The sequence below is a fragment of the Cavia porcellus genome, unplaced genomic scaffold (genome assembly GCF_034190915.1).
Source record: "Cavia porcellus strain 051 isolate PalLab524CR breed Dunkin Hartley unplaced genomic scaffold, mCavPor4.1 scaffold_26, whole genome shotgun sequence".
Taxonomy (NCBI): Eukaryota; Metazoa; Chordata; class Mammalia; order Rodentia; family Caviidae; genus Cavia; species Cavia porcellus.
Genome location: NW_026947509.1, coordinates 44,565,765 through 44,592,579, shown reverse-complemented (window position 1 = coordinate 44,592,579; position 26,815 = coordinate 44,565,765). Strand labels below are relative to the sequence as shown.

At 44.4% G+C, this 26,815-nt stretch overlaps 1 protein-coding gene across 3 annotated transcripts in view; it reads left to right on the top strand.

Moving 5' to 3' along the window:
• Positions 1-13,407, top strand: part of Ndufs1 (NADH:ubiquinone oxidoreductase core subunit S1) — a 33,010-nt gene extending 19,603 nt beyond the window's left edge. For all 3 annotated transcript variants that reach the window (XM_063237344.1, XM_063237343.1, XM_003474181.5), the window contains 7 exons: positions 963-1,092; positions 6,129-6,289; positions 7,873-8,027; positions 9,837-10,012; positions 11,441-11,575; positions 11,663-11,735; positions 13,063-13,407. In XM_063237344.1, coding sequence (XP_063093414.1) covers positions 963-1,092; positions 6,129-6,289; positions 7,873-8,027; positions 9,837-10,012; positions 11,441-11,575; positions 11,663-11,735; positions 13,063-13,154 — 922 coding nt within the window. In that variant the 3' untranslated portion in view covers positions 13,155-13,407. The remainder of the gene's footprint in view (positions 1-962; positions 1,093-6,128; positions 6,290-7,872; positions 8,028-9,836; positions 10,013-11,440; positions 11,576-11,662; positions 11,736-13,062) is intronic.
• Positions 13,408-26,815: the final 13,408 nt, after the last annotated feature.

The following is a 26,815-nucleotide window of genomic DNA, read 5'->3' as shown; positions in this document are numbered from 1 at the left end:
TGTCCCAACCTCACTGTGTAGCTCTGGCTAGCTGTGAATTTGTGGCCCCCGTCCTGCCTCAGCCCGCCAAGTGCTGGGATTGTAGGCATGCACCACCGTGCCTCACAGGCTGCTTTTTTAAAAAAAGTTTGTTTGTTTTTTGCTATTGGAAATCAAACTCATGACCTCACGATTGCCAGGCATGTGCTGTGCTGAGCTATATCCCGACTAAAAAAAATCACTTTTTTTTTGGTGGGACCAGGGATCAAACTTTGGACCCCATGCTTGCCAAGCAGATGTTTATGCCACTTAACTAAATCCCCAGCCCCTAAAAAAACACTTTTTAAAGAGGACAGGTGAGTTATTTTGTAGAACACTTCCCCATCTTTGTTGTTTTGTATCTTAGAGATTTATAAATAGGGCAGTCATATAATTTATTGTCTAAATTAGGAAATTGTTGAGAGTGAAAGAGGAAGTTACTTCAGGGTAACAGGTACCACCTCGCTCTGTTTCAGAGAAGCCATTGCATTTATAACTCTTTTCAAAGAAGGTAGATTCATAGTTCCCTGTCCTAAAGCATAAATATGAATTTCATAGTTTATCTTTGTGAACTATATTTAAATGACCTTAGGGAATAATTAGATATTGATCTGCCACGCAAATACAACAAAATAGAAAACTTTAGATCAAGGTCTGAGAAAATTAATGCATTGAATTGCCTTGGCATGAATTTTGGAACACATTTTTAAAAGTATACAGTAAATTCAGGGGTGGAGGACTTAGCTCAGTGGCACAAGCACCTGTCTGGCAAGTGCAAGGTTGTGAATTTAAGCCCCCGCCCTGGTACCAAAAAGTATACAGTAAATTCTGTTAAGATTAAATGTTCTTCTAACTTTTGTAATTATAAATAAAAGTAGGGCTTTGCATTGATGAGGCTAACGCTATACTTCCTTTATTGGCTCTAAAAAGTGTTTTTATTTTAGTTGGCTTCATAACGACTTACAAGTGGCCCTCATAGGCAGTCCAGTGGACCTCACGTACAGATACAACCACCTGGGCGAGTCCCCCAAAGTTCTGCAAGACATTGCTTCAGGAAACCATCCATTCAGCCAGGTGCTCTCAACTTCTATGTGTCTATTATTATTGATCTTGATTACTATTTTAAAAATGCATTGTCTTTGTAATAACAATGTGTAATTATTGTGAAAAAATGTTAGTGCATGAAATATGGTGCATTGTGGGGCTCCTCTAGCTTGGTGGTGGAGTACTTAATTGCCTAATGTGTGAGGCAAAAAGCACAGCCTGCAACCACCGGGAACAGATCCTGGTGAAACAAAAACTGAGATCATCTCTCCATGCCTATCTTAGTTACTTTTGTCACTGCTGAGACAAAATATTGAAAAGCCAAAGTTAAAGGAGAAAAGATTTCAGCTCACACTTCATAGGTTTCAAGGCAGGGTTGGCATGGCAAAGGGTCATCGCAGAGGGGGAACAGTCCATGGCAGGGCAGGGCGGAGCAGTCAGAAGGCAGTGAGGTAGCAAAGCACTATTTCTTTCTGTCTTTTTGTATTCCATCCTTGTGGGATAGAATTAAGCTGTCTGCCTTTCAGCAGTATCACCCACACCCAGAGCAGGGCTCCTTCAGTCTCAGCACCACATGCTCTAATCCAGCCACCTTTGAAACACCCTTCTATGACTGCATGAGTCCTTGAGGGGACATCTAGATACAAGCCATAACAATACTGAGCTTTTTGAGACAAGGTCTGACATGTAGTTGAGGCTGGTCTTGGACTTACAATGTAGCCTTGCTCTTTAATGCTCCCGCCCCACCTGACCGTGTGCTGGGGTTACAAGCATGTGACATGTGCCACCATACCTGGCTTACATGTGCTGCAACAAGGAACGACCACATCTCTTCCTATGTCTTCTATTGTACCCAGGCTATTCAGGGCAGGTGGCACTCACACCCTTACTCCTAGTGCCCTCGATTGCAGCATTGCACCATGAATCAGTTGTAGCACCACACACTCTGTCTGCCTCTGAAAAAGCCGTCCCTGTGCCTGCATGAGGCCAGACCCAAACCATAACATTCCAGCCCAAAGACTCCTGCACGACCCTTTATGCAAAAGGCGCTTAATCCATCTACAAGAGTTGCTAAAGTCCTAACAGTTTCAGCATTGCTGAGATGTCCAAGTCCTCTCTGAGATTTAAGGCAAACTTTCAGCTGTGAGCCCCTGTACAAATGAAAAAAAAGTTAAACACTTCTAACATGCAATGGCACAAGATAGACATTCCCATTCTAAAAGTTACAAATAGGGGAATAACAAGAAATGGGACTGAAGCAAGTCCACAATCCAGCAAGGTAAACATTAAGGCCTAAAGTTCCATGTGCAGCCTCCAAGGCAGTTCTGAAGTCCAAAGGGTTTAGGTGGCTCCACACCTAGCTCCTGTGGCTTCTCTCTAGGGCCAGCTCTGCTCTCTCCTTGTAGTTTTCCTTGAAGATGACGTTCTGATTTCTCCACACTACCTGGCCTCCCAGGCCTTTTTTTTTTTTTTTTTTTTTTTTTTTTTATCAACTAATGACCAACTCCCAGGCCTTCTTAAATCTAGGTGAAACTTTCCTGACCCAACATCTCTTGCATTCTGCATGCACCTAAAATCAGCACCACGTGGATGATGCTAAGGTCTGCTGCCAGCAGTAGCAGTACCCAGGCTTGCTTCTCTTGGCTGTAGGGCTCCAGGGTCTATGAAGCAGATCCCTACGCACAACTTCTCTAGGCCCCTGCCAGTCTGGACCATGGTGCTCTGGGGCTGTCTTCTCAAGGAAAAGTCTTTATGCTTTGTTTTGCAGCACATACACCACAATAAAAGCAGTCTTTTACTTTTGTAATTTTGAGGCTGCCAAGGGTGCAGTCCTGCTGGTTCTTACAATATGCTTGGGCCATCTTTTCTGTTATCAGCAATCAAGATTTCTTCTGCTGTATCTTTTAAGTTGATAACTTAGTTGTGCTTCTTTTCTCGCCATACTCAAAACACTTAAATCATTGTGCTGGGCTCTTTGCTCTCGATTCTCAACATAAATCCAGCTAACAGCCTCCAACAGTAACCATGCCACTGTTTTAGCATTAGACTGCCTTGTAATTACTTCTGCAAAATTAATTAGTCCACTGCTCTTGATCTCAGTCTCAGGAGAAGTTTTTGGACATCAGCAAAATCCAAACAAACTTAGCGCCAAAGCATAGCACACATCATCTGGAGTCTGGCAGCCAGTGCAGTCCTCAGCAGAAGCCTCTGGAACTTGGTCTTTACTGGCAGAATTTGTATGAGCATTCTGGTCTTCTGAGCTCTGAGTAGAAATTCCCAGTAGCCCAGGGACTTAGCTCAGCAGCAAAGTGCCTGCCTGGCAAGTGTAAGGTCATAAGTTTAATTTCTGGTACCAAAAAAGAAAAAAGAAACTTCCACCAAGTATGCCTCAAGTGTTCCAGCTGTACTCTTTCAGCCTCCATCACAAAGTCTTCCCAAACTTCCCACAAACCAGTCGCAAAGGATCCTGAACCACTTGGTCAGGCACAGTCACAGGAACAACCCCATTTCTCTGGTACCAAATCTTGTGTTACTTGTCTTTTGCTAAGATAAACTACCTGACACCCACAAGTTAGAGGAGGAATGGTTTATTTGGCTCACAGTTTATAGAAATTTCAGTCCATCATCAGCTGTCTCTAAGGCAGGGTGGCACAGCAGACAGGCATTGCAGGGGAAAAACAGTTCATGGAAGGCGGAGGGCAGCAGACCAGCAAGGGACAACCACAGGTCTTTCTGTTCCTTTTATCTCTCCAGGCTGCTTAGGGTAGGCAGCACTCACACCCTTGATCCAAGCATTGCACCATGAATCAATCCCAGCATCACACACCAAATCCGGCCACCTCTGAAAAAGCCCACCTATGAGTGCAGGAGGCTAACAGTGCCTTTGTCACTGTGATAAAACCTGTGATAAGCTACTTCTTCCCTATCCAGTTTTGTTTTGTTGTTGTTGTTGTTACTGACTTTTAAATTATTAATAATTTATATTTGATTTTTCCTGAAGTTCAGTAGTTTCACCAAAATATTTCCTGAAGGTGGTATGTCTCTCATTGTGATTTTTATTATTTTTTTTCCAATATCAGGAATCAAACTCAGAATTCGTGCTTGCCAGATAGGCACTGTGCTGCTGAGCTAAATCCCTACCTGTCTCACATTGTGAGTGCTTGCTCAGCATGTGTGAGGGCTGGGTTCAGTCTATAGTACCACACATACCCACACCCTTACCCATGAAGTGGGCAAGCCCTGCTTGGTGGTTCTGAATTAAAAAAAAAACTACCATGATTCACAAAAACATATTAAACAATGTTCAGGGCTGAAGACATAGCTCAGCGGCACAGCGCCTGTCTGGCAAGTGCAAGGTCCTGAGCTCAATTCCTGGTATCAAAAAAATAAAAATGTGTTCAGTGAGCATGCTCCCCATCTTCCCTCTGGTTTTTATCTCTGCGTTAATAGGCAGCTAGTGTTCTTAGGGTACTTTTTCTTCTATTGTAAATTTAAATATTGTGTATTTCCCAGCAGTTCTTTGTTAGCAGTACAGGTGTTGGACCTCCTTTTTCTCTTTCATCTGTCCTTCCTACTTTGCTGTTTGGTTTTCCTCTAGTTTGTGAATAATCTTTGATAGCCTGTCTCCTGTCACAATTCACCATCATGTTCTGTTTGCAGGGTGGTTTTCAGCTCTGTAATTTCTTTTCCATTCCTTTTCTGAATTCTGTGATGAATATCTATAACATGATGATCCGTGCCATTTCTCTGGGCTTTTTTTTTTTTTTAAGTGAGAATGTGTTGTGTTTTTGTTTATGTTTTTGTTTCTGTGACAGGATCTTACTGTGTAGTGTGGGAGGGTTTGAGCTCTTGCATCAGCTTCCCAAGTGCTGGGATGCCAGGCATGCACCACCATGATTGGTTGCGTTTCTCTGTGTTTTTTTGTTGCTGTTTTTTTGGTTGTTGTTTGACACAGAAGCTCACTGTGTAGCCCAGGCTGGCCTGAAACTTGTGGTGATCCTGCTGCTTCAGTCTCCTCAGTGTTAAGATTTCAGGCATGGGGCTGGGGATTTAGCTCAGCGGCATAAGCGCCTGCCTTGCAAGCAGGCAGTCGTAAGTTCGATCCCTGGTACCAATAAAAAGGAAAAAGACAAAAAAAAATTTTTTTTTCAGGCATGCACCACCATGCCTGACCTGAATTCTTTGTTTTCTGGGAAATAGATTTTATAATGAAGGTACTGCTCTTTGTGCTTTTTAGGCATAATTCTCATGTTGATTCTTTGATGGTGGCCTGCTGTTTTTTTTTTTGTTTGTTTTTGGTTTTTTGTATTTTTACCGGTACCAGGGATCGAACTCACAACCACAGGCTTGCAAGGCAGGTGCTTATGCTGCTGAGCTAAATCCTCAGCCCCGGCTACTGTTATTTAAGAATGACACAGGATGAGTGGGAGAATGAGCTGTATATTGCTTGCTTCTTACTAGTCTGTCTTCCAGCGAGTGTGTAGTTTCTTAGCATGAGGAGAATTACTATGAAATACCTCCTTTTCTTGCCTGTCTGGGATTTGGTGAGACATCGGACTTCAGCATGGTGTGGTCTACTCTTACCTGCCATCTGAACCTCTAAAAGATGTTCCCCCAGACTCATTCTGGGAGGCTACTTAGGTAACATTTTATTCCCAGTGCTTACTTAAACAAAGGAAAGCGTAACCTCTGTGTGTGGTGTGTGTGTGTGTGAGACACATCTCTAGTTTTAATTCATGCTGGCCTCAAATTCAAAGTAATCTCCTTGCCTCAGCCTCCGGAGTGCTGGTATTACAGGTGTGCACCACTACGCTGAATTGTTACTGTTCTAATACTAGCTTGTTTGAATTTGCTATTCAGTCAGCCACTGCACAGTAGGATCAGTAAGATGCTTAGATTAAAGCATCTGGTTGTGTTTCTGTGCGTGCTATGGCCAGCATATCAGACATTCGTCCTGTTACAGCTCATATGTGAGAGGGAAGAGTGTGACTGCGGATATGGAGAGGTATTTGGAATCCTTGGAATGTTTTTAAAGCAAATATTTTTCTCCCTGTTTTTTAAAATAGGTCTTAAAAGCAGCCAAAAAACCAATGGTGGTTTTAGGCAGCTCTGCACTCCAGAGAAACGATGGCGCAGCAATTCTCGCTGCTGTTTCCAGCATTGCACAGGAGGTCCGGGTGACAAGTGGTGTGGCTGGCGGTTGGAAGGTTATGAATATCCTGCACAGGTTTGTGGAGTTGCTGTTTTGTTTTATTTTAATTTTTAATTTTTAATTAATTATTTATTTATTTAATTGAGACAGGGTCTTTCTCTGCAATTCAGGCTGGCCTTGAGCTCACTTTGTAGCCCAGACTGGTTTTGACCTTGCAGTGATCCTCCTGCCTCGGCCTCCTGAGTGCTGGGATTACAAGCGTGAGCCACCATGCCCAGCTGGAGTAGCTGTTTTATACACTGTGAAATTCCAGTAGTTTTTTTGTAATGCTAGAATTGTGCTGAAGGTTTTCAGTGCATTTTCCCCCAGCAGTAACACAAGTTTATTTTAGAAAAGTTAGAGGATTATGCAAGAATGGAAGTAACCCTTATTCCACCATTTACAGGTAGTTTCTGTTGCTTTTCAGTTCTGGGTTTTTTTGTTTTTCTTTAGAAAATGTTTCAGTTACATGTTGGAAGCATTCACTACTAACTGAGAATTTCCCTATGATTAGAAATTCTTAATAGCCGAGCACAGTAGCACACACTTGTAACCCTGGCACTGGGAAGGCTGAGACAAGGATTGTGATTTCAGGCCAGCCTGAACTACATAGTGATACTACATCTCTAAAAGCAAACCGAAAAGCTACCCAAAACAAAACTCTCCAAACAATTTTATAAATACTTCAATAGTTACTTAATATCACGTGTGTTCTATAAATTAGTTAGCCATTTTCTATTTGTGTGTGTACAAGATGTACATGGACAGCAGTTCTAACTCCTTGTGAATAACATGGTGAGGGCTGGGAGTGCAGCTCAGTAGTAGAGGGCTTGCCTAACATTGTTGATAGCTGCTTCTGACTTGTTTTGGATTGTTCCAGTTCACCACATACACTGCAGATCCTCAGAGCTGGGCAGTAGTAGCTGGACCAGAACAACTCGACTGTGCATAGTTATGCTAGGCCTCTTCCATAAAAGCTAGGGACGAGTACCCACCTGTAACCCCAGATACTTGGAAAGCTCAGGCAGGAGGTCAGAAGCTCGAGACCAGCACAGGCAACTTGGCGTGGAAATAAGGGTCAGGGTATATAGCTCAGTGGTGGAGCACTGGCCTAGCACATGCAAGGCCACCAAAAACCAAGTAGTGCTAGATACATACTTGGATTCTCTCTGAGTTATGGTTTTTGAGTGGTGTTTAAGTTTTGCCTTTTTAGTTTCTAAACCATTTACTTTTTTTTTTTTTTTTTTTTTTTTTTTTTTTTTTTTTGTCTTTTTCGTTTTTATCGGTACTAGGGATCGAACTCACGACTGCCTGCTTACAAGGCAGGTGCTTATGCCGCTGAGCTAAATCCCCAGCCCCACCATTTACTTTTCTTTTCATGAATATGTCTGGCTTTAGCATGTGTTTTATGCCTCACTGTACCAAGTGAGCCAAATGTAGAACAGAGGTGACCTAAGGTTTCCATTAAATATCTCATGAAGAGACCCAGTGTCTGAAGTATCTTACATTTAAGTAGCAAAGAGCCTTCCATAGTGCTGAATGTAGAAGAAATTAGGTCTCAGTCATTGCTTACGCTGAACACACTGCAAGTACACCACAGTCCCTTGATTGCCTTCTAGGGTTGCGAGCCAGGTAGCTGCTCTGGACCTGGGCTATAAGCCTGGGGTAGAAGCGATTCGGAAGACCCCCCCCAGAGTGCTGTTCCTGCTAGGAGCAGATGGCGGTTGTGTCACACGACAGGATTTGCCAAAGGATTGTTTCATCATTTACCAAGGTGAGTGGCACTGGGACTCTGTGAACAGAATGGCACATTGTGTATAGCGAGAACTCCTGGGCAGGACAGTTAGTGGCCTGAATATTCGTTTCCATTTGCAAATTCTTTCTCTCCCCACCCTGTTTTTAAAACCAAATTGTAAGCAGTATTATAACACAGTTGATTGCAGTTGAGAGCAACTGTCTAATTTTTGTTGTTTTTTGTAGTATTTGGGGTGAAACGCAGGATCTTTGCTCTAAGCTACATCCCCATTTCTTTTCTATTTTTTATTTTGAGGTGAAGTATTAATAAATGGCTGTTTGCCTGACTTGTATTTGTTAATCTTTTGCCTGAGCCTCCTAGAGTGCTGGGCTTCTAACCATGTGCTGTCGTCCCAGCTGCCAGGTGATGTCTCCTTAGAGTTAGGAGCTGCCTAAATGCCCAGTAGCAGGAACGAACAGTGTGAGTGTGCTCTCTCACGTACTAGATGACAGTAAGAATTAAAAATCAGCTTTTCCAAGAAGTTTAGCATTGCTACATAATCAAGGCTAGCACTTCCATACAGCCTGTAAAAAGTTAAGCAATCATCTGTGCTGTAAGACAATGAATTACAAATAATGCAGTACTGTGGTTTTTAATATTTGGTTCATTTTCTTAAACTTGTGTAGATGCAGTTAAGTTTTCCTGTTATAAATGGAATGTAGTGTATCCCTGGATTTCTAACAGCTAAGTGTTACCAGCTTCCATTTTATTTTGTATAATAGACTTTTATTGCCATAGAGAACATTTTACAGAGCCAGACTTGATCGCACACACCAATAGTCCCAGCACTCACGAGGTTGAGGCAGAAGGATTGCTGTGAGGTCAAGGGTAGCCTGGGCTACATAAGCAAGACTGTCTCAAAAAAGAGAACTATACAGTATTTAGGATTTTTGATATAGTTAAACCAAAATTAATAAACTAAAATCCTATCCTAGTTTTTCCCATAGGTAGTCGATGATGGTTTTGGTATGTGTACTCCATATATTTTCCTGTATACATACCAACATATATGAAATCAAACTAAGTGTTGTGCAGCTTTCTTTTATTTGACTCAGGTCAATTTCTAAAGCTACTATTTCTTTTTTGCATAACTTTTTTCTTCTACCAGTTTTTGTTAATGGGCTGGTACTAACTAGCCCTTCAGGGTACTATTTGCATAATTTTCTGTTTGTGCCTTTTTTAGTGTTAATATTGTCATAGTCCTTCATAGTTTGCCTGCATCACCACTTAAGGCTGCTTTACCAAATGTCACTAGTAAGTCTGAGCGTCTCCACTTTGTAAGTGTGAATGTTCTTGGTTATGCAGTATACATGTGTGTAATAACTAGTTTTGTTTTTATATACAATAATCTAGGAAGATGCACACCACATGCTTTTACTGTCATTTTGGCAGGAAAGGAAATTGAAGTGAGGATGAGATAGGTTTAGTTTTTATTGCTTCCTTCCTTTATTGTTTTAATTTTTAAAGCACTCTAATTTTTTACATGGGAGCTGGGCGTGGTGGCTCATGCCTGTAATCCCAGCACTCGGGAGGCTGAGGCAGGAGGATCTTTGCGAGTTCAAGACCACCAGCCTGGGCTACAAAGTGAGCTCAAGATCAGCCTGAACTGCATAGAGAGACCCTGTCTCAAAAAGGCAAAAAAAAAAATTTTTTTTTACATGGGAACTAAGATATCTCTACTACTGCAACAGACAAAAACAGGAATTAAAAAGGATCTGTACTGTGTCATTCACACCAGTGAATCTGTTTTTCCTGAAATGTGGTGTACCATTTTCCTTCTTCCCACAGGGCATCATGGTGATGTGGGTGCTCCCATCGCTGATGTCATTCTCCCTGGAGCTGCTTACACAGAGAAGTCAGGCACTTATGTTAACACTGAGGGCAGAGCTCAGCAGACCAAAGTGGCGGTGACACCGCCCGGCTTGGCAAGAGAAGACTGGAAAATTATCCGAGCTCTCTCTGAGGTATTATCATCGAGGCAGTTCTCAGTGATGCTGTTTTAAGGGGTATGGGACATGTCAGCTTGTCAGAATGAGTTGCAGAGTCAAGGAAAGTATCAATCTGAAGAACAAAGGGAGTGCAGATCATGCCTAGGGGAAAAATGTGTTCCATAAATGGAAAGTTGGTTGTTGCGCATGTGTGTGTTTGTGTTTGTGACTGTGAGCGGTCTGTGCTCATCTCTGGGCATTGAGCCCAGTGTGCGTGCGTACATGTGTGCGTGTATGTGTGTGTGTGTGTCACTGTGAGTGGTCTGTGCTCATCCCTAGGGATTGAGCCCAGTACTCACATGTGCTAGGGCTGCTCTGACACTGAGCTGTTTTCCCAGCCGTTTGCACTTTTTATTGTGAAACACGATCTCACTAGGTTACCACGTTGGCCTCAGATTTGTGATCCTGCTTTAGCCTCTTGAGTAGGTGGGATGGGAGAGGTGTGCCATTGTGTCTGGCTAAAACAGTGAGGACTTGAAATTGGTAATTTTAGTTTTATCTTTTGCGTAACCAATACTTCTCACTTCTTTTAGTACTCTTCGCTATATAATAAATATTTCCAGGCATAGTGGCATATGTCTGGGATCCCAGCACTCAGGAGGCTGAGGCAGGAGGATCACCATGAGTTCAAGAATTAGCCTACAAGGGGGCTGGGGATTTAGCTAAGCGGCATAAGCACCTGCCTTGCAAGCAGGCAGTCGTGAGTTCGATCCCCAGTACCAATAAAAAGGAAAAAGACAAAAAAAAAAAAAAAAAAAAACAGCCTATAAGCCGGGTGTGATTGCTCACGCCTATAATCCCAGCACTCAGGAGGCTGAGGCAGGAGGATCATTGTGAGTTCGAGACCAGCCTATGCTACAAAGTGAGCTCAAGGCTAGCCTGAACTGAACAGCAAGACCCTGTCTCAAAAAGGCAAAAAAGAAAAAAAAAAAAAAAGAACAGCCTACCTAGCAAGACCTTGTCTAATAAAATCGTCATCTTCACCATATTTAAAATAACAATACACTATTGCCTGTAAATTTTGTATATGACCAATACCATGTTAGTAACAGACACATTCAGGTTTAGTGTAACTTTGTCCCCTTAGTCATTTATTTTGTAATGAGTCTTGTCAGGGAGTGCTTGGGACTGAACACAGGGCCTTGAGCCTCACCACATACTTACCCAGCTCTTTCTATGTGTGGGCGGTACTAGAGTTTGAACCCAGGGCCTCTGTACTGATGTACAGCTCTAGCCCTTTTTCGTTTTTCATTTTGGGCCAGCGTCTTGCTAAGTTGCCTGAGCTGGGTTTGAACTCAGTATTCTCCTGTCAGGTCATTCCAGAGTGCTGGGACACCAGACCTGGCTTCTGCCATCTTAAGTAGTACAGCTTCATGTCATTGTTGGGCATCTGATCTGTTGTAGATTGCGGGTATGACTCTCCCGTATGACACACTGGACCAGGTGAGGAGCAGATTGGAAGAAGTCTCCCCTAACCTTGTTCGATATGATGATGTTGAAGGAGCAAATTACTTTCAGCAAGCAAGTGAGCTCGCCAAGGTAAGAGCTTGCCCGTGTGCAGTGTAGTTAGCAGGGTACCTGGGTCAGTTTCAGTGCTCTTACTGGTTTCTTGCTCCTTTTTTGCAGCTGGTGAACCAGCAGCTTCTTGCTGACCCACTCGTTCCACCTCAGCTGACTATAAAAGACTTCTACATGACCGGTAGGTACCCATCTGCACAGCACTATAGTGCCGAACGTGAGAAGGATCCCGGCATATGCTTATCAGGGTGATTATGATCATTTGTGATTGGCAGTATGTGCTACTTCGAAAACTTGAAGGTTTTCGAAACATTAAACTAATATCCAATTTTTTTTATTTTACTTTAATCTTTCATTTTTAAAATTGAAGCGACGTTTGAAAAATGTGAAACAAGTTAATAGATTTTAAATATGAAACTTTGCTATTATAAAAAAATCATACGGTAGGGGCTGGGGTTTAGCTCAGCGGCATAAGCGCCTGCCTTGAAAGCAGGCATTCTTGAGTTCGATCCCTGGTACCGATAAAAAGGAAAAAGACAAAAAAAAACCAAAATCATACGATTACTTTTTAACATTTTGGTTAGTCATCTTCTAGAGATGTTACACTTACTTTATTAAAATAGAAAACAAGGTTATTCTCTTACTACAGAGGTTTTTTTAAATACAGTTTTATTTGCTACATAGTGAGTTCAAGGCCAGCCTAAACTGCATAGTGAGACTCTTAACTCAAAAAAAATCAGAAAAAAAAAAAAGGAAAGGAAATAATAATAATGATGATGATGACATTAGGAGCCAGGCATGGTGGCACACACCTGTAATCCTAGCACTGGGGAGGGTACAACAAGAAGATTGTTAGTTTGAGGCCAGTCTGCACCATGTAGTAAGATCCTGCCTCAAAGAAAGGGTGCAAAGGAGAGTGGTGGCATTATGTGCATTTTTTCTTACATTTGAAGACTTGTATGTGTGTATACATACTATATAGATAGATAGATAGATAGATACACACATATAAGATGTATATGTGTGTGTATATATATACACATATACATATATATTTGTTGCTGCTTTAGTTTTTGTGAGCTGGTTTCACTATGCAGTTCATGCTGCCTCTTGAACTAACTTACGTAGCTCAGGGTGGCCTGGAACTCATGGTGATTCTCGTGATTGCATTCCAGTGCATTGTCTAACTATTATATTACTCCTCAGGGTAGTTATTAAAAGCCTTTAGCCCGTAAAGGCCTTATCTTAGAACTATCTTAGAACCTATAGCTCCGCGTGACTGTGCAGAGCCTTCTAGGCTTTCCATGATTGTGCCTGAATATGTGCATTGGCTGTGGTGGCTTCTATCTAGAATCCCAGCACTTGGGAGATAATGGTGAAAGAGCTGGAAGTTCAAGGTCAGCCTGGGCTACACAATGAGACCCTGTCTCCAAAAAGAAAAAAGTTTTACTGTGTCCTTTTTAAGAAGTTATATTTAACAAAATGTATGTCTTCTTACCATCTTTCAGATTCCATCAGCAGAGCTTCACAGACAATGGCCAAGTGTGTGAAGGCTGTCACGGAGGGTGCCCAGGCCGTGGAGGAGCCGTCCATATGCTGAGACTGCAGCCTGACACAGCTGCAGATAGCAAAGGGACGTGTACATTACAGAGACTCCTCAAGATTTCACTCGCCCAACAGCTCCGAAGAGAGTCACATTTACTGTTATGCTGTGCTTATTTCAAAGTGGTATTTCAGGTATCAAACAGACTGGCAATTTCGGGTTATATTATGTGTATTAACTATACATTTGCTCTTCCATGTAAAAGCATTGGCAATCTTTGTGACAAATACAAAGAGAATCTTTAAACTGAGTTTTTATAGATCATTTATGTTTTTAAGATGGGCAAAAAGACCTTCCATTAAGTCTCCCATTTTTCTAGTGCTGAAAAACAAAAAATTTAAACATTAGGTTGTTTGGTAAATAGAAAAAATATATAAATCTATGATCAGATACATATGTTGAACACTTCACTCATCACACTAGTACCTAATAATCATTGCGTACCTAATAATTATTCAGCTTTTTCTGTGTGCTAACACTCCCTCCAGTTTTACACGCACTTTCTTTGACTTTTGCTGCAGTCCAGGGAGATAGTAGTAGTGTCTCATTTACAGATGAAAGACACTGGAGCCCAGGTATGGTAAGGAGTTTTCCTAAAGGCACACAGCATGCCACAAACACGAGCTGCTTTCTCTTTTACTCCAAGGCCACTGCTGACTGCTGTACATAATTCTGTCCCACGAATCCATATTCGGCAGATTATTATTTCCGAGATTAGCATGGAAGATACCATGTTCTTCTTTTTCTCCTTGAATGTGTCTCTATGATGTCATGGTAACTTGTGTGGAATTTTTCTTTGTATAATAGATTATACACATGCACACTCCTGAAATGTGGGTCTCAAGTGAGATGGTTCATGTCATTATTATCTCTTCGTGTACATGTGCGGGGTAGGAGTGACATCCAGGCCTTGTATGTGTCAGCCATTGCTCCCCTGCTGAGCTGTACCCGAAGCCTCTTTAATGCTGTCTGTGTGTGATAGCCATCTGTATCGGTGAGCCAGCTGAGTCATTCCAACACTGGGAGAAATTAGCAGCTTTCATAATTTTCAGTTGTCAGACTCAAAAGACATATAAACTTTAGCTAACATAAAGGATAATCCAAAGGCTGGTTTTTAAAATTGTTTTGTTTGTAGTATTGGGGAATTAATCCATGCATGTGCTAGTCAAGTGCTCCACCACTTTTTTTTATTATTTTATTTTTTATCTTGAAAGTCTCACTAAATTGCCTAAGCTGGTCGTGAACTTGAGATCCTTGTGCCTAAACCTCTCAAGTAGCTGGTATTACATATGTATGCTATCACACCTGGCAAGTTGTTTTAGTCAGTATTCAAAATTCTTTTGTTTTGTAATATTTATTCCTTTCTACTTTCATTAAAAACTTAGCCCAACTGTAGGATGTCATTTTCCTTACATAACAAAGAACAAGGTGTTTAGAATAATCAATATCTTTATCTTTAAAAATTTCGTGAGAGGTGCTGGGGATGAGGTTAATGACACAGTGCCTGCCTGGCAAGTACAAGATCTGAGTTTAATTCCTGGTACCAAAATAAAAATAATAAGGCCAGGTGTGTTGGTACATGTCTGTAATCCCCATACTTGGGAGGCTGAGGCAAGATTATCTCAGAGAATTTGAGACCATACTGGACTACAGAGTGTTTCAGACCAGCCTGAACTACATAGTGAGACCTGTCTCAAAAACCCAAACCAAACCAAACAAAAACCCCACTCTGTAGGGCTCGCAGTGGTGGAGCACATGCTCAGCATGTGTGCGGAGCTGAGTTCAACCACTGGTACCAAAAACAACAAAAACAGAAGTAATTGCACAGAACTTGTCACCTTAACAGCTTTTTGAAAGTTTAGTGACACATCATAAAGTTGTATATTTCACTTAGGGTTAGGGTATATGTCAGTGGGGTAGAGTATTCTTTAAGTACATATGAGACCCTGGGTTCAGCTCCCAGGACCAAAAATGAAGTACAACAAAAAATGCGTCACTTGATCACCTTTTTGTTTGTTTTGCTTGTTTGGCTGTTTGGTGTTTTGTTATTGTTTTTGTTATTTATTTGTTTGTTGGTTTGTTTGTTTGAGACAGGGTCTAGGGTCTTGCCAGGTAGCCCAGGCTGGCCTTGTAGTCACAGTGCTCAGTGCTGGGATTCTAGGTGTGTGGCACCATGCCTGGCCTCTGCTTAACTTTTGCAGCAATCTCTATCTTCACCAATGCATCAGGAGGTTGTGTACTGTGTTTAAAGTACTTTGTTCGAGGGGCTGGGGATTTAGCTCAGTGGCACCTGCCTTGTAAGCAGGCAGTCATGAGTTCGATCCCCGGTACCAATAAAAAGGAAAAAGACAAAAAAAAAAAGTACTTTGTTCGAAGCTGGAGTGGAACTCAGTGGTCAGCATGCATGAGGCCCTAGGTTCAGTCCTCAGTACCAAAACAAACAGCAAGAACAAAAAACAGCTTTAAGATTCCCAGCTGCCTCCAAGTGTGTAAATTCTTGCCCAGAGCATTTGGCTTCAATACGAATTTCCTCTCCCTGTGCTGTGCTTAAGCGAGCACACTCCAGTTTTGATATTTGGGGTACTAGGAATCGAACTCAGAACCTCGCACTTTGCCAGGCAGGAGCCGTACCCCTGAGCTGCATCCCCGGCCCAATTTCATGTGAAATGTGTACAGACTTGGTGCCTGGTTGGTAAAAGGACACTCAGAACTCAAAACAAGGTGAACATGGCTGAGTTGGTCCCGACCCTTAAACTCCCCTCTGGGTGCCATAGGCAAATATTTGTGACTCTTTGTGTGGTGTGTTGGTCACTTCTCATCTCTGGGTCAGAAAACGTGACACAATTTAAGAGAGGTTTATTGTGGCCAGTTTCAAGAGTCTCAAAAGCCCAGTGTGATGGTGCACACATTTGGTGCCAGCATTTGGGAGGCTGAGGCAGGAGAATCATTGCGAGTTCAAGGCCAGCCTGGGCTACAAAGTGAGTTCAAGGCTAGCCTGAATTGCATAGTGAGACCTTGTTTCTAAAAGACAGAAAAAAAGGTTTCAAGTCTGTGGTCAGGGACTCCCATTGCTTTTAGGCCTATGGCATGATTGAAATCACTGCTTAATTCCCAGCACCCAGGACAGAAAGAGAGCCAAAAAGATGAAATCCTCGTTACAGTGCAGTTAAATAGCGTGTAGTCCCAGCACTCTGGAGCAGAGGCAGTTCAAGGTCATATGGGCCAACTGGTGAGTTTAAATGAATGAAAAAAGCTGTGGCCTTCAAGAGGTCCCTGTGACCACTTCCTCCCCTGGCCCTGCCTCCTGTTCAGCTTCGTAATAAAGCTAGGAAAACTGACTGCTGGAGTACCTAACCTGCTGGGAGGCAAAAAGTCGGGAAGGACTTCCTGAACAGAAGCCTGGTTACATATGAAATAGTACCAAACAAGCAGGATCATATCAAATTAGAAAGCTGCTGCAGAGCAAAAACCTGCAGGATGGGAGAAAAGGCTTTCCTGGCTATTCCTCAGAGGGCTTGACATCTAGGATAGCCAAAGAGCTGAGAGAGAGAGAGAGAGAGAGAGAGAGAGAGAGAGAGAGAGACTCCCTAAAATAAGAGACAATCAAAAACTGGTCAGTGGAAGTGAGTATTTCACAGATGGACAAATGGCCAACAAATACATGAAGAAATGTTCAACACTGCTGGCTATTAGAGAAATGCAATTAAAACAATGCCGAGATTCTGTCTTACCCCAGAAAGAATAGCCATTATTAAGATGTGAAACAATAGCAAGTGCCAGCAAAAGCTCTAGAGAAAAAGGGACCTTTCTAGCTGGGTGTGGTCGCTCCTGTAAGCCAGATCTCAGAAGGCTGATGCAGGAGGATCACGAGGCCAGTGTAAACTACACAGGGAGGCCTTGTCTCCAAACAAGGGAGGAACCCTTCTACACTTTTGGTGGGGATGTAAACTAGTGTAATCACTGAATCCTTAAAAACTTGAAAGTAGGGATTGCGTTTGATCTGGCAATTTCCCTTCTAGGTTTCTTCCTGAAAAAGTTACAGGCAGTGGGCTGGGGCGTTAGCTCAGCGGCATAAGCGCCTGCTTTGCAAGTGTGTGATTGTTAGTTTGATCCCTGATACCAATAAAAATGAAAAAGACAAAAAGTTACAGGCAGTGTATTGCAGTGACACATGCATGCGTATGTTTATAGCAACACAATTCATAATGGCTAAACTGTGGAAGCTGCCTATCTGTCCACAACTGATGAATGAATAAGGAAAATATGATAACAGTGGACCACTCTGCCACAGAGGTGAATGAGTCTTGCAGAAGAATGGACCTTGAGACCACAGTGTGGAGTGAAATAAATCAGACACACAAGCTTCAGTATCCCAAGGTTTCTCTTCTGCGGCAAACCCAACATATAAATAAAGAACAAAATAAAAGGTAGATAGTGGGCGACAGATGTGGTGGGGCAAGCCTGTAATTACAGGACTTCAGTGGCTAAGGCAGGAGGATCCCTGAGAGTTCAGGGCTCCCCTGGGCTCCATGGTGAGTTCAAGGCTGGTCAGAATCACATGGCAAGATCCTGTCTCCAAAAAACAAAACAAAATGACTGATTAAGGGAAGTAAATCTTTCTCAAAGGGGAGGGAGGAAGAGGGAAGGAAAGAGGATAAAACGGAGTGAGACCATGTTATCTGCTTGTAGCAACTCCAAACATAGGATTTAGATTTCACATACTACAAACAGGATAGCGCTCCTAAGGTGGGGCTACTGGGAGTGACTAGGTCCTGGATGCGTGGTACCAGGGAGACCCCTGGTCAGTTTAGGGCAGTTCTGGGTGCGGACAGTAGAGTCAGCGGAGAGGGAAGGCCCACCCTGCCTGCTGGGTGGCCCCAGCCCTTAGGCTTGTAGCCTGGGTGGGGTGCAAGGGAGAGAAGGAAACCTCACTTGTCTCAAGGATCACGGGCTGCAGCCCTCTGCTGGGCCACTCTGCCTGAAACACTACAGACTGAGCGAAATCAAACCTTTACTCCTCTGGCTTGTGGGTGTCAGGTATTTCCTCCCAACAATAAGAAAGTAAGACATGTACTAAAAAAATTAAAAAAGCAGTTGCTTTTAGTGGTGTTTAGCATTTTCAATAAATAACTGTAGTGAAACAACGTTTAAATTGGCAGGAGGCTCACTTGAGCCCAGGCATTTGAAATCAGCCTGGACACTGTGGTGAGACACACACCTCCTTCCCACTACTTAAAGAGACAGTGATGAAGTGTGTGCCAGGGGAGCCTCTGTGCAGGCCGGAGACCGGGGAGAAAGGCCTGGCATCTGGGGCCGCTGGGGCAACTGCAGCCTGTAGGACTGGCAGAGGCTCGTGGCGATTCCAAGTTACAACTCCACGTTCCCACTCCACATTCCCTGCTCTTTTTAAATCAGTTTTTCTTGGTGCATTCTAGATACACATAACGATACCCGTCATCATAAGAATTCAACTTTCTTCTGCCCGCTTTGTCGCCCGCTTCCTTGCACAGGCGCAGGCCCGCTACCCATGTGGTCTGTGCTGGGAGCTGGCCCCAGCCAGCCACAGCCACCATCCATGGGGCCTGGTCCCTGCTCCCCGCATCACCCGCTGCATCAGCCTGGAGGAGCACGCGGTACTGTACCAATGAGACTGGGACTCCCGGCATTGCTGCTTGCCTGCCAGAGGTAGGACTCAGCTGTCCCTTCAGCTGGCGGTCAGCTCCTGCATCAAACCAACCCCACAGTCACTAAACGTGACACCAGCTCATCCTCCATGCACCAGAGACCGGGATGGAGGCAACCCTGCTCCCAGAGGCTGGCCCTGGGTGACTGGGAGACTCGGGGTGGAGATAGGCTTTGGTTCCCTTGTGCATCACCGTGCCAGTGGGACCCCTGGCTGGACCCACATCCTGGAAGGGGGCCCCTGGCCTTACAGGGGTGGTGACCCTGCTACCAGGCACCAAAAGGAAGCAGGAGGCCTTTGATGACTGGAAGTGGCAGAGCATCGCTCCCATGGTACTTCATTGGCCAGGTCAGTCTTAGCCCCCCAGGCCTGAGGAGTGGAAGTGCGGAAGGACATAAAGCCACTGCCAGGGAAGGCTGCGGGGAGACGAGGGCCTCTCCTGATAGACTGTAATGTACATCATAGGAATAGAGAGCAACAGAGAAAAGAAGACGGCATAGTAAATTATAAAGGGAGATTCCTGTATCGGCCTTACTGGGATTTTCTGATCACAACACAGCCAAACTCTTGCTTCTGTACCCAGTATGGGGTTAAATCCCCTGGTGAGTGTAGGGTACAGCTGAGACCCTGCCCTTTGACACTCTGAATCAGAGTTGCTCATTTAATTAGACTACAGAAATCAAGAGAGAGCCAGGGGTGATGGCACATGCCTGTAATCCTAGCACTCAGGAGGCTGAGGCAGAAGGGTCTTGCCCTGTAGTCCATGGCTGGCCTCGAATTTAACAGCCATCCTGCCTCAGCGTCCCAGGGGCTGGGATTACAGGAGTGTACCACCAAACCAGGTGAAATAAGCTGCTCTTAAGGTGCCTATGAGCTAAACGCATAAAAATCACCAAGTTTAATTCCAGAAACGGTAACTGCCTTGTTACATGGGCAGGGCTAGAACAGTATCTGCGGAATCTAAGAGCAGTTCTTAAAACGGGTAATGACAGATTTGGGTTGAGGATTGTGCAGTGCCTGCTGTAACTGAATAATGAAGAATTTTAATGCAGAATATTTCCGTGGTGAAAGAGTGGACCCAGAAGGAGAACACACCTGGCCTGGGCCCTTCATCAAAGGCCCTGTGTGTGTTCAGGGAAATGCTCACTTCTCCGAGAAGCTCAGGGACCCACTCTGAACACTCAAAAACACCCTGGGAAAGTTCTGCCTGCTGTTTCACCTGCACAAACTTCAGGTCAGCCTTGAAATACGCATCCATGGATGCCCCCCTGCCACCCCACTTTCGACAACCTTTTGGAATGCTCCCAGTATTCTGAGGGTAACGTTCCATGGCAGTTAATCAGCTGCAGCAGTGAGAAGTCAGGTCGCTGTCTGCAGAGAACCCGCACCCCTGGTCATAGTGTGGGTGCCATTACAGTGTTCTCAGAGTGTAACTTTGGTTGCCCGGAATGTTTGATTTCTATCAGAGCCCCACAGAAGAATGGGCCATAATCTTACATTGTTGCATTCTGGCTGAGCAGATGTCACACAGCCAGGCTCACAAAGGGTCACTCAAGGTTCGGGCTTCTCAGAGCTCCGGCTCCTGACTGCGCTGGTTTTCCCTGTTGTTTTCCAGCCCGTGTGTGTCCTGATCATCTTTCTTCTCTCTGTGTGCTTTTGATTTGTTCCTTTCCCTGTTCCTCGGAGTATAAAAGCTGGGTATGAACGTTCCCCCCCAACTCCATTTTATTTCAGAGAGAAGAAAAACTTCAAAACATGCCAATCAGGGTTTTTATTTTTTTGATGTTTTGGGTCTCATATAGTTCAGGCTGGCCTTGAACTCACTGTGTAGCCCAACCTGGCCTTAAACTAACAATGATCCTCCTCTCCCAAGTGCTGGGGTTACAGGCATGCGCCACCACATCCAGTTTGAGATCTCTATAGAGCACTGTTTATGACTATAAATGTCCCTTTCGTACCACTTTTATTGCATGTCAGCGTGACATGTTTTTGTTTCTTTTTATTTTTTATTTATTTATTTATTTTTTTGTACTGGGGATCAAACTCATAACCTCATGCTTGCTAAGCAATTGCTCATGTTGCCGAGCTAAACCCCCAGCCCACGTATTTTGATTTTCATTTGCCTGAAGATACATCTGCTTTCCCTTGTGATTTTGTCTTTGATTCAGTGGAAGCTGCACAGTGTCCTGTTGAATTTCCACATACTTGTGAGTTCTCCGGCTTTTCTTCTGCAGTTAAATCTGCATTAAATTCTTGTAGTGAATCATCATTCCTTCCTATCACAGGGCTCTCTGCTTTAAAATGCAAGTGTAGGGCTGGAGGTTTAGCTCAGCGGCATAAGCACCTGCCTTGCAAGCAGGCAGTCGTGAGTTCGATCCCTGGTACCGATGAAAAGGAAAAAGACAAAAAAAAAAAAAAAAAAACACTAAAATGCAAGTGTAATTTCTTGCAGCTTACCTAACTTAAATTCATCTGAAATTACCTTTTGGGTTTCTCTCATTCATACGGCTTTAATCACCAATCATGTTACTTCCTTGTGAATTCCAGTTGGCCACTTTGTAGTGGAGATGCAGCCCCAGCAACCAAGAAGTCTAAAGCTCAGGCATCCCTTAGACCCAAGAGCCGTTTCCTGAGATGTGTGTCCATTGGGAATGTTTTTGCTTTTCATTTTTCCTTTCTTTCTTTATTTTTGAGAAAGAGTCTTGTTATGGAGCGCAGGCTGGCCTTGAACTCACACAGTCCTCCTGCCTCAGCCTCCTGAGTGCTGGGGTTACAGGTGTGCACCACCATACCCGCTTCAGGCTACTTATAAAGGGAAATGATTCTTTGTCAGGTTGCATATAGGTTGTCTCGCATGTCTTGCCATAGGTAAGTACAAAATCCAAAAGAAGTCATAATCAAGGAAGATACTACTGTCATTTGTGTATGAGTTAAATTCTGCTCTGTTCCCACTTTATAGGATTTGCTGTATTTTTTTAGCAAGCAACTGCTCTGATAATATATATTGTATATTATTAACATAATTTTTTGTGTGTGGTATCTGGGATCTAACTCACAGCCTCGTACTTGCCAGGCAGGGACTTATGCCACTGAGCTGAATCTCCAGTTCTTTTAATTTAAAAAGTGGCAGCTGGGCATGGTGGTATGTACCTGTAATCCCAACACCCTGGGAGGCTGAGGCAGGAGGATTGCAAGCTCAAGAGCAGCCTTTAAGTACTTAATAAAATTTAAGTACTTAATAAAACCATGTCTCAAAATTTTAAAAAGGGCCAGAGAATGTAGCTTAGTATGATGGCACTGGGTGCAGTCCCCAGTTTGAGATGGGGGGAAACAAATCCAGGAAAAGGACAAGAATGGAGCCTGCTGAGATCTTGGAGTCTTTCCAGACCTTGGGATTTAACCTGTGTTCTTGCTGGTAGGATAACCTTGCCCCATTGACCTGAAACGGAGCACCTTAAGAAAGGATTTTATTTTATTTTATTATTTATTTTTTGGCACCAGGGATCAAATTCACCATCTAGTGCTTGCCAGGCAGGCGCTTATGCCACTGAGCTAAATCCCTGTCCCTCATTTTATTTTATTTTATATTTTTTGGTAGTGGGAGCTGAACTCAGGACCTTGCACAGACACGCTGTCGCTGAGCTACATCCTGGCCCAGGGAGGCAGCATCTTTGCTGCCTGCAGTTCTGAGAGCAGTAAAGCATTCCTGACTTCATTCATTTCTTTCCCAAGAAAACACAAACCTGCCGACTCTTCCGTTTCTTCCTTTGAATTGAGCCAACCTGGTCTTCATCTGAGGCCTGTCATTAAGTGGGGACGTTTTGTAGAAGTGCTTTCCTGTACTTTCCAAACCACAGGTCCACACGGCACTAAGTGGGGCTGGCCGCGGCCTTCCCTGGGGCAGTAGGCGACCCAGGAGCTGGCGTGGCACTGCTGCCATTGCCCTCTGCTCAGCCTCTCCGTTCCATCGTGCTCACTGGCATGGACTGTTCTGACCCCGAGACACAGTGATCTCACTCCCTCCCCATGCTGACGTCGTGGGCCTCACACCGTTCCTGTCACGCTGTGTCTCCTATGATGTGTAAATACCATCATATCCTTGTATTTAGAGGGGGTTAAACAAATGCCTACCCAAGATTTACTTTGCACATCTCCTTTATTTGAGCATGGCTTACAAAACGTGTTGCACTATGGTAAAACTGACAGGATTCTTTTGTAAAAATAGGACTTTAGGGCAAATATCTTGGTTTTTTTCTTTTTTTCTTGGGGTTAGGGTTTTACTGTGTAGTTTAGGCTGGCCTGGAACCTTCCCTTGTACTGGAATGACAGCTTGTGCTATGGTACCCAGCTCCTTGGAGTGGTTTTAGGAAAATGATGTAAACCTGTTCAAATCTTTTGAGTGCCCAAAAATAGATTGCTATAATTTTAGTAATATATTTTGTTCCTGAGAATCTACACCATATCCCACTGTGAACTTTTTGATTGGAGTTGGTTCTTCATTTGTATTCATGGTTTAATCCAGTAAGTACAGGTTCGAGAGAGGCAGTTTTCAGAGAGAAAATAGAAAATGCCCCAAAAGAGGGCTCCACCCGCCTTTCTGCGAGATGAACTGCCGAAGGGGATGTCCAGAGTTTGTGTGCTTCTAAGATGGTGAACTGCTGGTGCCCTTAACAGCTGCAGTTAAGAGCATCAGGTAAGGACTATTCCTCGTCCATCTCCTACATGGCTTTTTGTTTTGTTTTGTTTCGGATCAGGGTCTTGTTACGTAGTTTCTGGTAGCCTTGAACTCACAGTGACCCTCCTGCCTCAGCCTCCCTAATGCTGGGCTCACAGGCAGGCGCTACCATGCCCAGCTTCCACATTTCAAACCAGAACCTTCTGATGTTAACCCTCGTTCTTAGGCCTGATCCTGGTATTGTGTAGAGCAAACCAGCTGCTCACCCTTGGCACCTTGCCAGGCATTCGGACACTGCTGAAGATGGCAGGTGAGGAGCTATGCTGAGGAGGCTGTCCTGGCTGGGCAGGGTGGCACCTGCCTCCTCGTGAGCCCTTCCCTAAGCGCGGTCCCAGACTACCTGTGGCGTCGGCATGGCCACATGCTGAGCTCTGACTCAGGGGGCACAGCACACCGTATTGGCCCAAGGTGCCAGATGCCAGTCCCCATCACTGCCCTCGGTCCTCTGGTCCCTCTGCGTCCCCACCATGCTAACTTTAAAGGTTCTGGTCCCACTTTACCCACCTTTCTAAAGGGTGAGGTGGCCACCAGCAAGACCACGCTTCTTCGCTAAGTAGGCATGAGCGTGGCCAGCCGTGTTCTGCATGTCGGCTTGTGGTCTTGTCCTCCTTTCCTGGCAGTTATCATCATGGACTGGACAGTTCCTGTTTGCCTACCACCCTGACTCTGGCAAGCCACTCCGATTCCCACATACAGTTTTGTTTTTGACTTGAACTCAGGTCCTTGCACTTGTCAGGCAGCCACTGTGCTGCTAAGCTGCTCCCTGGCTCCATTCCTGAGTAGTTTTGTGCTCTGCTGTTCACTAGGAACCCCGTGCTATCCTGTTTCCTTGTTTCCTTAACTAGTGGACAGACAGCCTAAAGACCACTTAGCAGTTCAGGGGTTAGCCATAGGAAGTCATGGATGCTGGCACACTTGCCTTGTTATGGTTGATACATTGTGTCAAGTCGAGCAGTTAGAGGTTTGAGAGACTCAGCAAGGAGCCAGGGTCCCTCCATAAACATCTGCATCCTGTGCAAGAGGAGAGCATGGGGATGGTGTGAGTGCTACACCCACCCTGCAGGCGGGGTGGCCTATGTGCAGTGTCAGGGAGGAGAAGAGGCTTGCTGTCCCGCACTTTTGCTCTGGCTGCTGCCTTGAAGAGTTGCCCCCTGCCATGCCACTCTGTCTTGGAGCCAGCTGATTACAGACTGAAGTCTCCACAAACTAAACTAAAAAACCTTTTCTTCCTTCATTTGGGTATTTTGTCTCAGCAACGAGAGAAAAGTAACCGGGATACCTTCAAACTAGCATGAATTAATATATATATTTTTTGTCTTTTTCTTTTTTATCAGTACCAGGGATCGAACTCACGACTGCCTGCTTGCAAGGCAGGCGCTTAGGCCACTGAGCTAAATCCCCAGCCCCCACATGAATTAATATTTACATTATGTTATATTTTAACTATACCATATTTCTTTTTTTTTTTTTTTTGGTCTTTTTCCTTTTTATCGGTACTGGGGATCGAACTCATGACTGCTTGTAAGGCAGGCACTTATGCCGCTGAGCTAAATCCCCAGCCCCTATACCATATTTCTTACATTTCATATTTTTCTTCCACAACTTTCCGTTATCTTGAACAATATTCCTTCTTGTTGAATGTCTCAAATTTCACACTTGTACAAACATGGATAATAAATCAAAATAATTCCTAAATTATTACTATTTTTGAGACAGGGTCTTGCTATGTAGTTTAGGCAGGACTTAAACTCACTATGGAGCCCAGCTGGTCTCAAACTTATAGTACTCTTGCCTCAGGCTCCTGAGCGCTGGGATTACAGTATGTTCACCATACCTGGCTAATTACTTCAATATATAGGGCTATAAGGCCTGGTTGGTAAGCATCAATATGAAAACATTCTAGACTGAGTGTCTTGTAATAGAAGAACTTATTTTTCTATTAAGGAAACACACTCTCAATTGTAGATAAACAAACGTGAAAGCTGTTCTCTTGTATGTATGACTAGAACATACATTATCACTCTGAATTTGTATAGAACATACTTTTAAAAGAGCCTCTCACTCAGGGCAGGCATCACGGAGTACAGCACGGTCACTACTGCCCTCAGGAAATGGGCAGGAGCCCAGCCTCCACAGGCGAACTCTATTTTAGAGGCCACAGCGCCAAACCCAATGACCCTGTCACTAGACAGCCGAAACTGATTTGCCTGGAGATGTTCTTTCACAACTTTCCTAGAAACAGGAAAAGAATGCCCAGGTTGACAGCAGTCCTCCCAGATTACACAACACTAACTGCTGATGGCTAAAACTAGAATCTCAGAAAAGCCGTGCTGGACGCTGCCTTCTTCCAGCATCCACAGCAGCAAGTGTGCCCTGGGTCAGGGCTGTCCCGGGAGCTCACTGGGGTGCAGCTGATGGATCCGAAGTACGTTTACATCTGGGCAGCGTTTGGTCTCTTCTGAAATTCCCATTGCAGCTGGGCACGGAATGCACACGGCTGTGCCAAAGTTAAAAGAATGTTCGAGCTGAGTGGGATTTGGAGCACTCCCCGCAGGGCTACGTGTGAGTGTCCAAGAGGACAGCTCTGGGGCCAGTGTCCTACTTTCTTTTCTTTTTTTTGTCTTTTTCCTTTTTATAGGTACCAGGGATCGAACTCACGACTGCCTGCTTGCAATGCAGGCGCTTATGCCGCTGAGCTAAATCCCCAGCCCCAGTGTCCTATTTTCAACCCTGGCCCATTGCTGGCTCCCTGTGCCATCTCTGTCTGGTACCATCAGTTACGCAGTGGGGACGCTGGTGAGCACCACACCTGCCACCCGGCGTGGTCTGAGAGACGCATTGGTGTTGGAGAAGAAGACGTGCTCAATAGTGCTGGTGCTGTTGCTGTTCTGACCCTTACGGAATTCTTCCAGGAAAAGCAGAGTCTGAGGACCCGGGACACAGTAGTAACCAGTCTGCAGGTCAGACTCGGGGAGAAAGACAGGGCTTTTACGCACAGCATTTTACAGCACACATTTTATTCCTTGCCCGTGAGAAGTCTTTGTTTCAGAAACTACTTGTGTGTCAGTGACGTTCCTCGTGGCTGAGGTGCAAAGTCAGACACCCATGACACAGGCGGAGAGGGCTTCCCGGCTCGGTCCCAGCTTGGTGGGTGACATGGAGGAAGCTGAGGGCACCAGACAGGCGGGCGGGGGCAGGGAGGAGGCGGCCAGGCAGGGAGCCACCTGCTCCCAGGCCCCA